The 10,830-nt window shown below is 44.4% G+C and overlaps 1 protein-coding gene and 1 long non-coding RNA gene across 2 annotated transcripts; one reads left to right on the plus strand and one right to left on the minus strand.

Moving 5' to 3' along the window:
- Positions 1-700: 700 nt before the first annotated feature.
- On the plus strand, positions 701-3,278 carry RPL37 (ribosomal protein L37). The gene is made up of 4 exons (XM_032674580.1): positions 701-834; positions 1,388-1,523; positions 1,812-1,896; positions 3,167-3,278. Exons 1-4 carry the CDS (start codon positions 832-834, stop codon positions 3,234-3,236), a joined length of 294 nt encoding a protein of 97 aa, XP_032530471.1. The 5' UTR covers positions 701-831; the 3' UTR covers positions 3,237-3,278.
- Positions 2,213-10,820, minus strand: LOC116780109. Its single transcript, XR_004354331.1, has 2 exons — positions 10,689-10,820; positions 2,213-2,845 (listed from the first exon to the last, which is right to left on the minus strand). It is a non-coding gene; the product is annotated as an uncharacterized LOC116780109 (long non-coding RNA).
- Between the last annotated feature and the right edge of the window lie 10 nt (positions 10,821-10,830).

Below are 10,830 nucleotides of genomic sequence, written 5' to 3' on the forward strand. Positions count from 1 at the left end.
CACCTAAACAAAAGCTGGTTTTCACAGAATCACAGGATATTCTGAGTTGGAAAGGACTCACAGCGATCATCAAAGTCCAACTCCTGGCCCTGCAAAGGACCATCCCCAAGAATCTAATGAACAAGAAAGCTGTATGAAAATACTAAGTAATTCGGGTCTGCTGTCATAAAAATGTAGATTGGATTTAATAGCAAAACGAGGTTTTGCTAGCACCATGTGCCTGAGAGCGTTGTCTAAAAGCTTCTTGGACTCTGGATGGCTGGGTGCTGTGACCCCTTCCCTTTTTTGTGCTCCTGATGACCATTTCGATGCTTTCAACTGCAGGCAGACTGTATCTTGCCATGGGGGGATCCGGGGAGGACAGCGACAAGCAGAGAGCACAGGAGGGCCTATTTTTCAAGGCAACTCACTTTGGAAGTATTTATTACAGCCAAGAATACCCTGTCCCTGAATTTCACTCATTAAAAGTCACTCATTAGACCTCACCGCTCTCTATAACCAGCCGACAGGAGGCTGTAGTGAGAGGGGGGGCTGTCTCTTCTGCCATGCCTGCAGCGAGGGGACAAGAGGCAATGGCCTCAAGCTGAGGCACGAGAGATTCAGATTAGACGTTCGAAAAAAAATTTTCACTGTCCGGGGGGTCAGGCACAGGAATAGGTTGCCCAGAAAGATAATGCAGCCCCTCCAAACGTTTAAGCGGCACCTGAACGCGACGCTGGGCGCTGTGGTTCAGCGATTTAAGGGTTACAGTGGTGGCACCGCCCCCGGAATAGGCTGCCGTGGCGGAAGCGGGGCGGGGTTCGGTCTTTTCGGTGCTGCCGGCCGGGCAAGATGGTGAGCGGAGGTAGCGGGCGCGGGGCATCCGCTGCCATCCGCGCCGGGCCGGGCCGGGGGCACCGCGGCGCTCGGCTGGGTGGCGTAGCCGGGGCCAGGGGGCTGGCGGCGGGCGCGGCTGCTGTGCCAGGCGAGAGGCCGTGGTGCGGTGCGGGCCCCTGGGCGCTCAGGGAACCCCTTCTCCATACGCGTTGGCGCCGTGGCCGGGGAAGCCGCGCGGCAGCGGTGGGAGGGTGGTCAGGAGAGGGCGGTTTGCTGTTTGTCGATGAGGGGACGGGGGAGCCGAGGTAACCGCGCCATGGCTCCGCTTCACTTCAGCACAGGGGCGGGGGCGCAAAGGAATGGCGGCGAGAGGCGTAAGGAACACGATTCCTGAAAATGGAGGCAACCTGTAGGCGAAACTGAGCTGTGGTTCGGAGTTAAGCGTGCCTCTGACCTGTTAATATAACTTGGTCGGTTTTCGCATGGTTTTTTAAGGCTTGTTCTTTTAGTTTTCGTGATCTGGAAGTATTAGTGATGTTTCCAACGTGCCATGTCTTGAAATGCTTTTCAGACGAAGGGAACATCGTCATTTGGTAAGCGGCGAAATAAGACGCACACCTTGTGTCGTCGATGTGGGTCCAAGGCGTACCATCTGCAAAAATCAACTTGTGGGAAATGTGGTTACCCTGCCAAGCGTAAGAGAAAGTGTAAGTAACAAACTTCTACAAGGTTTGAAAAACACTTGTTTCTTTGTCTCCTTCAGTACTCTGACTTTTTTTTCCAGCCAAGGAGGGATATTGTGACGCTTTGCAGTGTTTGGAGCTTTTTCCAAATTAATGGTGATTTACCTATGTTCTAGGTAATGTGTAGTATTGCTGCATAGAAACTGACTTGAATTATAATTTTTTTGTTAGCTTGAATGAATGTGTCATAAAAATTTAATGTGCAGCTTAATTATTTGGTGCAGATGAATAACAGTAACTTACATGTTTTAGATAACTGGAGTGCAAAGGCTAAAAGACGAAACACCACTGGTACAGGCCGCATGAGGCACCTGAAAAAGGTCTACCGTCGATTCAGGTATGATGTTATATTACACAGTAGCATGGTGTGAAATCCTGCGTGGACATCACTTAATTATAAAATTTGTCATTCAAAGTTAACATTTCAATTTATTTTTTTCTTAGTATCACTTAATGTGGTATGATCTTCTTAAATATATCATGAAATGATGCTTCATATCCCTCAGTCTTTGGTAAGACAAGGGGGTGTATAAAGTTCTGATGTTTCTGTTAAGTGAATATAGCACAGAACACAGAGGCGATTGTAATAAAAGAGACAAATCTCGAAATCATTCCAGTCCCCACTTGCCCACAAAAAAAATTCAGGACAGGAATAACTTTGGGAGCCTCTCTTTATTTAGAGCTCAGTTAGCAGTAAGTAGGTGTTACATCAGATACTGAGTTACGGGTTTCTCAAACTTGTTACAAAGCTTTCAAGTTGTACTTAGGAGGTAGTGGTGGGGGTTTTATACTGTTGTTAAGAATTTCTTTTGTATGACCACCGTGTTCTAAAATTGAACTCTGCCTTCTGGTCTAATGAACAAGAAAGCTGTATGGAAAATACTAAGTAATTCAGGACTGTTGTCATAAAAATGTAGATTGGATTTAATAGCAAAATGTAGGAGGTTTTAAGTCTCAGGTTGGGGTGGCGTTAAATGGTCAGTTCATTTCTTTTGGTTAGCACAGTCTTTCCCAGTAGCAGCCATAAAATATTTTCCACTATGCAACTGTAGCTTGCTTTCTGCTGAGTGTTGCTGAAGTAGAAATGTCATATCCAAAAGCAAGCTCAGGGCTGACCAACCTCTGGTTGGAGGCATAGAGGACTTCTGTAAGAAATAGACTTGTGATTCACAAACATGACATCTTTGGCTGGATTGCTTGGTAGGAGCATGAAGTAAGGTGTGCCTTCAGCAGATGTGCTGTACCTGGTGCAGTCTTGCAGTGTTCACTCAGTTAATGACATCTTCCTGTCAGTGTTCACTCAGTTAATGACATCTTCCTGTCAGTGTTCACTCAGTTAATGACATCTTCCTGTCAGTGTTCACTCAGTTAATGACATCTTCCTGTTTAAAGAAGTCCAATTTACTTAAGCAGAAGAGAGTGAAAACCATGCTTCTTATTCAAGGCAATTGTTAATAAGATGTTTCTTTTAACAAATGCCTGTATGAATTCTGTACTGAGATAAGCTGAAAAAATGTAATGAGTTTGATCTAAAGCATCACTGTCAGAAAATAACCTGGAGCAGGCATCAACTTTTCAAAAAGTGGTAACTATATTTCTACTTGCAGGAATGGATTCCGTGAGGGAACCACACCGAAGCCCAAGAGAGCAGCTGTTGCAGCCTCCAGTTCATCATAAAGACTCATGTATTTGTTAAAATAAATGATCTTAGCCAGAAAATATTGTCACCTTTTTTTACATACTTCACCAAAATGCAGAATTCGTGATACTACATAAACACCTACAAACACAAATTCTTAAATGATTAATTTCAAAGAACCCTTTAATTGACTTTTCATTTGATAGCACCTCTGTCTTAAACAGGACTGTTACCTTTGCACCGAACTGAAAAAAGAAGCTTATCTGTATTACTCGAAAGAGCTCCCCTGCCAGAGAAATGGAGTATTGGCACTATGGACTTGCCTTGTGTGCCTCTGAATCTCATTGTGTCCTAGCATGGAGAGTCAGAATTTTGTCTTAAAGATAATAGCTGTAATAATGCCTTTATGTGATGTTCTTGGAGGCATTAGTGAAAGAGGGGTTTTCAGTCCTGCCTGTTTTTCACTGCTCTGTGGCACAGAAAGGCCCACAAAGGTACTGCTTGTTGTGTGGGTCTCGGCTTCTTGGGAAATAAAACCTCCCAGGTCTGGAGCACAAATACTGCCAGATACAGAGGGGTTGGAAATCTGCTGTAGGTGGGACAGGAGTTGCCCAAATGGCTGGAGAGGTTGGTGTGGAAAGATGACTCACAAAATGAACTGAATTAACCATGCTGGGTGTAAATAATAGAAAAAAAATAATTCATATTGTAGGAAAGTCACTGGGAGTTACATGAAAATTACATATTGATGCCTGATGCATTTGTACCCTATGTGGTGTGTTACTGGCTTTCAAACTCTGCTTTAAGAAGGTGATCATAAGATGCTGCTATGAAAGTTTGGGGAATTACAGTAATCATTGCAAGGATTTAGAGGATTTTCAAATGTCTTGCAGAGACAATACTAGATACTCAAGAACTTAAGATGCTTTAAGACACTGAGGCTGTTTTACTGCAATTCTTTTGGTTTTGTCATGAACTCTCACAAGCAGCATACTGCTTTGTCGTTACTGAATGATTAGCAGTTAATGTCTCACCTTGTGCAAATCACAGAAGAAATATTAAGCCAGGTGTGAAATTGGGGTGTCCCTGACTGCTCTTTCTTATTTTTTTAAATTAAATAGAGTCAGTGCTTCTTCATGCTTGAGTGTACTGACTTCGGCTATTTCTAAAAAAAAAAGAGAAGTGTTCCCCCTGCTGTTCTCTAGCATGTAGCAAATATACTGCACTCACTGGTTTCAACTGTTTTGTCTGAGAGAGGAATGTAAGTGGTGGTGATGCTGTTAAAATACACTGGGCATACTACATGTCTGTGTATTCCCAAGGCTAAGGAGTGCCTCTGAAATGTGTTTTTTGGTGGTGTGTGAGAAACACTTAAATGTAGGAGGAAGTAATCATAAGTGTGTCTTTGAGAGCAACCTCGAGAACAACCTCAAGAAAATCTTAAAAGAGGCCATCAAGATTCTAAGGGAGGGCTAGTTGAGCGATGGTACAGTTGGACAGTGCTATGGCAGGAACTATGACTACAGGTGGGAGTGAAAGCCTTTGCAAAGTCTTCCGTGATCTTTGTGTAGTGTGGGATTTTGTTCTGACCGCTCTGTTTGACCTGCAAACATGATAAAACCCAGCAAGGGCAAGTGCTTAACTATGTTTGCTGCTAACTGTTAGCTTCTCATCATGAATTCTACTCCTGGAAAATGAACATTTATATAATACGCAACATACCATGGTAACTGATTCATACTTGCAAAGACTTGCAGTAATTGAAAACCTTCATTTCAGAGGGCATTTCACTTATAGCAAGAATGAATTCTATGTACAAGAAATTTGACAGCCACTGCATTTTCAATTGTTTTAGAATTCTTGGAGATAAGTTTTTTGGGGTTTCCGTTAGTCCTGTTCAGAAAAGATTATGAAACTTACATGTCACATGTCAGCTATCGTTAAACTATACTGGAAACAGATTCTGAAGCATTCCAGTGTTTTTCTACATGTTGAAAGCTAGGCTACTTTGGTGGTTGCTCAGTATATAATATATTGTTGAGATCTTGTTACTAGGATTTTAACTGAAGCATTATCGGTTAGAATGGAACCTCTGCATAATGTTCACTGGCAGTTTAGATCAGCCCCTTTATGTATATCATGGCTAGGCTTCATGAATGAAGATTTGGGAAGGACTCTACCCACATTTGCTACAAGCACGCTGGTGGCTAATGCGAGGCCAATGCAAGATAGACAAGTCCGGTTGCAAAAGGCACAGCAGAAAGACTCCTTAGGTGGTATCGGCAAGACATGATTCTTTCTGTGTTGTCTTTTCTCCTGCGTGAGTTCTCAAAAGAAGCAGCAGCGTTATGGATAGTGTGTCTCCAGGCCTCCCGACTGGAGGCCAGAGTAGACCAGTGAAGGAAATCAATATGGCCAAGGCTGAGATGTTGTTTCAGGGAGTCCTTGTATCTCCTCTTCGGGGCTCCTCTCTTGCGGCAGCCAGTGGCAAGTTCACCATAAAGCAAGATCTTAGGGAGGCGGTGGTCCTTCATCCTTGAGACGTGTCCTGCCCAACACAGCTGTGTTCTCAGCAATATGGCCTCAATACTTGTAACTGCTGCTTGTTCTAAAACAGACGTATTAGTCACATAATCTGAGCAGTGGATGTTTAGGACTGTGTGGAGACAGCGTTGATGGAAGTGTTCTAGGAGATGCAGGTGGTGGCAGTAGATGACCCATGATTTTGACCCATATAAAAGGCAGCAATGGCTGCACAATGGCTCTGTAAACACTGATCTTTGTGCTTTTCTTCAGGTGTTTATTTCACCAGACTCTTTTATGGAGTTTTCCAAAAGCTCTATATGCCTTTGCTAACCTGTTGTCTATCTCTCCGTCAATCTTACTGTTGCCGTGGGATTTAGGTGCTGAAAAAATCTCCCGGAGCAGTTAATTAGGGGTGAGATAAGAAAGGGTTTATTTGCCAAGGCAGAAGATGTTACAAGACGCGCTCCCGTGCCCGAGAGGTTACATTTTATAATACCATCCATCCAATCCCAGATGTGTCCACCCTGTGGCCTTTACTCTGGACCGCCCCGGGGTCCACCCCCTGAAATGGGTCTGGGGTGCATTTTGGGACCACCTACTTCATCACCTTCACCATCATCAGAGCACAAAGGGTACATAGTTACCTAATTTTTGACTTCATTCTGTGGTTTAGGCCCAGATATGCTGTTCTGTCAACTGTCTAGGCCTTGCCTTGACAAAAGACTAAACATTTCTATTAGATTTGGGGCTATAAGTGATATAGGGAGGATAGAATGGGGTAAGAGGGTTAAGGAATGTATAAACAAGGGTGCTAGAGGGAAAAGGATAAGGGACAAGGGACAAAGAAGGGAGGGTTTCTGCTTTTAAAACCTACTTATAAAACTTACAAGTCCTACAAATATTAGAAAAATAAAACCATTAGGGGCTTAAGGCATCATTACCATTCGAGGAGATGGTGCTACCTCGGTAGGTAAACTGCTGGACTGATTTGAGCTCTGATTTGCCAGTGGTGATATGGGAATGATGGAAGACTGTCTGAGATGCAGGTTGATAGAAGACTTCTGTCTTCTTTAAGCTGACTTCCAGCCCAAAAAGCTCAGCAGCCTCAGCAAAGCAGGATGTTAAACGCTGCAGAGCTGCTTCTGTGTGGGCGACAAGGGCAGTGTCATCAGCATAAAGCAGCTCCCAGACAAGATGGTTTAAGGTCTTAGTGTGGGCCTTTAGTCGCCTTAGGTTAAATAGGCTTCCATCAGTACAATATCGAATGTAGACACCATCTTCTTCATCGAGGTCTGCCACAGCCCTTTGGAGTATCATGCCGAAGAAGATTGTGAATAGGGTTGGTGAGAGAATGCAGCCTTGTTTCACACCATTAGTTATTAGAAAGGGCTCAGAAAGTGCATTGCCATATCTGACTTGGCTGTGCTGATCCCCATGAAGTAAGATGATAATTTTAAGGAACTTGGGGGGACATCCTAAACGTTCCAAAATCTGCCACAGACCTTTTCTGCTCACAGTATCGAAAGCCTTGGTGAGATCAACAAAGGTTACATAGAGTCCTTTGTTCTGTTCCCTACACTTCTCTTGCAGTTGTCCGAGAACAAACACCATGTCTGTGGTGCTCCTATTGGGTCTGAAACCACATTGGCTTTCAGGTAGAATTCCTTCTGCTATAGCGGGCATTAGTCTGTTCAAGAGTATTCTTGCCAGGATTTTGCCAGCAATGGAGAGCAGAGTAACACCTCGGTAATTTGAACAGTCTGATTTAACTCCTTTCTTCTTATACAAGGTGATGATGACTGCATCACAAAGGTCTGATGGTAGTTCACCTAGTTCCCAACAGTGCACCACAAACTCGTGAAACTTAGCATGGAGTGCAGGGCCCCCAAGTTTCCAGACTTCAGGTGGAATTCCATCAACCCCAGCTGCCTTGCCAGTTTTCACCTGCTGTATGGCCTTAAGAGTTTCTCCCATAGTAGGGCCAATATCCAATTTATTCTTCATCGGTTGCTGTGTGATGGACTGAATAGCTGAGTCATGCACTACACGGCTAGTGCTGAAAAGAGTCTGAAAGTGTTCAGACCATCGGTTCAGAATAGAGGTTTCATTTGTGAGAAGCGTTTGACCATCTGCACTGAGTAGAGGGCTTTGGACCTGGTATGTAGGCCTGTACGCTGTTTTCAAGGCCTCATAGAATCCTCTGTAATCACCCATATCTGCACATAATTCAATTTTTCCGGCTAGATCGATCCACCACTTGTTCTGGATGTCACGGAGTTTCTGTTGGAGCTTGCTGCATGCAAGATGAAAGGCTGCTTTTCTTACGTGACAGGATGGCTTGAGCAAGGTGTGCTTGGTGAGCAGTTCTCTTCTTCCTCAACAATTCCTGGATCTCTTGATAGTTTTCATCGAACCAGTCCTTGTTCTTCTTGAAGGAGAACCTTAAGGACTCTTCAGAGGACTGCAGGATGCTATTTTTAATATGTTGCCAAAGTGTTTCAGGAGAGAGATCTATGGGATGATCTTCGAGCCTAGTTTGAAGGTTTGCCTGAGAACTGTCTCTCACTGTGGCTGACTGAAGATTGTTAACTTGGAGTCTCCTCCTTGGAATACCACCCCTTTTAGGTTTGAACTTAAGGCTGAAGTTAAGTTTACAGTGCACAAGTTGATGGTCTGTTTGGCATTCTGCACTGGGCATCACGTGGGTATGATGAACATCGCGACATCTTTCTGTCGCACCAAGACATAATCAATGAGGTGCCACTGCTTGGATCTAGGATGTATCCAGGTTGTCTTCAGACTATTTTTCTGCTGAAAGGTAGTGTTGGTGATGGTGAGCTGTTGCTTTGCACAGAACTCTAGCAGAATGTGAACATTATCATTGCAGTTTCCAACACCATGCTTGCCTAATATTCCTTTCTGGGCTTCAAAGTTCCTTCCTCCGTGGGCATTGAAATCACCAGGGATAATGTGATTATCATGTGATTATCTTATCATGTGCGGGAACCTTTTGGGTAAGGCAGTGCAGGTTGGTATAAAATTTATTTTTTTCGGCAGGGTCAGCTTGGAGAGTTGGGGCATATATACTAAAGAGGACAACACGTTGCTTGTTGTGTAGTGGGAGGCGTAAGGAGATAATGCAGTCAGAATGACCTGTTGGCAGATTTTCGAGTTTAGAGACAATAGAGTTTTTAATCATGAAGCCAACTCCTGAGAGATCCCTTTCGGTTCTGGGTTTACGTGACCAAAAGAGTGTGTAACTGGCACCATGTTCTCTGAGGCTGCCTTCCTTGTGGAGACGGACTTCACTGAGAGCAGCAATGTTGATGTTGAGATGTGACAGTTCACGGCCAATTAGGGCAGAATGACGCTCAGGACATCCACTGTCCTCAGTATCAAGCATAGTTCTGATATTCCAGCATGCTAGTGTCAATTCGGGTACACCTTTGAAGGCAGATGTATGCCTTTGTCTCTTAATCTTTGTTTGACCACAATTAGAAGATGCCCATTGGGGACCCCAGCACAGGAAAGATGTGGTTCTGTTGGACCATTTCCTGATAAGGGCCACAAAAAAGATTAGAGAGGTGGAACAACACTCCTATGAGCATGGGCTGAAAGAGTTGGGGTTGTTCAGCCTGGAGAAGAGAAGGCTTCAGGGAGACATTATAGCAGCCTTTCAATACTTGGAAAAGGCTTATCAGAAAGATAGGGACAGGCCTGTTTTAGTAGGGCCTGCAGCAATTGAACAAGGGGTAATGGTTTTAAACCAGAGGAGGTAGATTCAGGCTACTTATAAGGAAGAATTTTTTTACTATGAGAGTTCTGAGACACTGGAACAGGTTGCCCAGAGAAGCTGTGGATGTTCCAGGCCAGGTTGGATGGGGCTCTGAGCAACCCTGTCTAGTTGAAGATGTCCTGGCTGATTGCAGGGGAGTTGGACTAGAGGACCTTTACAGGTCCCTTCCAACTCAAATCATTCTGTGATTCTGATATTTGCATTGTCCTCAACTTGAAAGCTAGAAACAGCAGAAGAGATACAAGCCTGAATCTGGGCAAAACATATGCTTTCAGGGGGAGCAAAGGCAACATGGAAATAGTACCTTGTGCCTGTGGAAGAACCGTGCTGCATATTCAGTGGTAATGTGGAGTCAGAGGCCAAAGAGAAAAGGGCAAGAGGTGAGTGTCTGTTCATGAAATCACATCAATTATGCCAAGGAAGCCCTAATGCCAGCAAGTAGAAACCATCCACATTAACATCCCCCCATTTAATATTGTTCACTTAGTCTGGAGAACTGGGAAAAGGAGGTGAAGGTGTGGGAATTTCCTGTAACCTTCCTCTTCAATTGATGATCTCTCCATTCGAAAATAACCATTCAATAGTCATATTTTCTGCAGGTTTATCTGTAACGGCGGGGCCCTTGTATAACAAGGAATAATGATGCTCCTCGTGGATGGTGGGACAAAGAGGCTTTATTTCAAAATTCCCGTTCCTTATATCCCTATATACCATGTGACTTTCTTAACCAACCAGTTTACTAACTCTGGGGCATGCTCTCTTGGCTCTGTACCTGGGCACATCCTTTGTGCCTTTAGACACGCCTCCCACATTTATCTGTTTCTTTGAAGGCAGAGTTGGAATGTGATTTAAAAATATAATCCTGTTATAGTCAACAATAAAACAAGTATAGTCTTTGGTACCACAATTGTATGGTAGAAAATACAGTGTATGAAATGGAAGGTGGGTTACTGGCCTACATGCAAGGTGAATGAGTGGCGTGAGTGGCTGGCAAGGCAAACCAGAGGGCAGGTTACCTGCTCAAGGCAGTAGGAGTTAAGAGAGTCCTACTTTTCATTGTATTCCCGTATTAGGGTCCGGATTTGGGCCAGGGAAGAGGAAGTGAAGAGAACAAGAAGATTTAATTTACAAGCTTATTGGAAATACAGACTTCGGAGGTCTATTTTACCACAGCGGGCTCGCTGCAATGGTGCCATTCCTGCACTAGAATTCCATGTACGCGCCCTCCACCTCCAGTCCATGGCGCCACTACATGCCGCTGCCCCCCCCAGGGCGCCGTGGGCCGGCCCCCTCTCCCCCCGGGGCCGCAA

This window comes from Chiroxiphia lanceolata, chromosome Z, assembly GCF_009829145.1.
Source record: "Chiroxiphia lanceolata isolate bChiLan1 chromosome Z, bChiLan1.pri, whole genome shotgun sequence".
NCBI classification, from domain to species: domain Eukaryota; kingdom Metazoa; phylum Chordata; class Aves; order Passeriformes; family Pipridae; genus Chiroxiphia; species Chiroxiphia lanceolata.

Coding starts and splice junctions, on each gene's coding strand:
- RPL37 (XM_032674580.1), top strand. Junction 1,524..1,811: donor TGCCAAGCGTAAGAGAAAGT/GTAAGTAACAAA, acceptor TACATGTTTTAG/ATAACTGGAGTGCAAAGGCT. Junction 1,897..3,166: donor AAGGTCTACCGTCGATTCAG/GTATGATGTTAT, acceptor TTCTACTTGCAG/GAATGGATTCCGTGAGGGAA.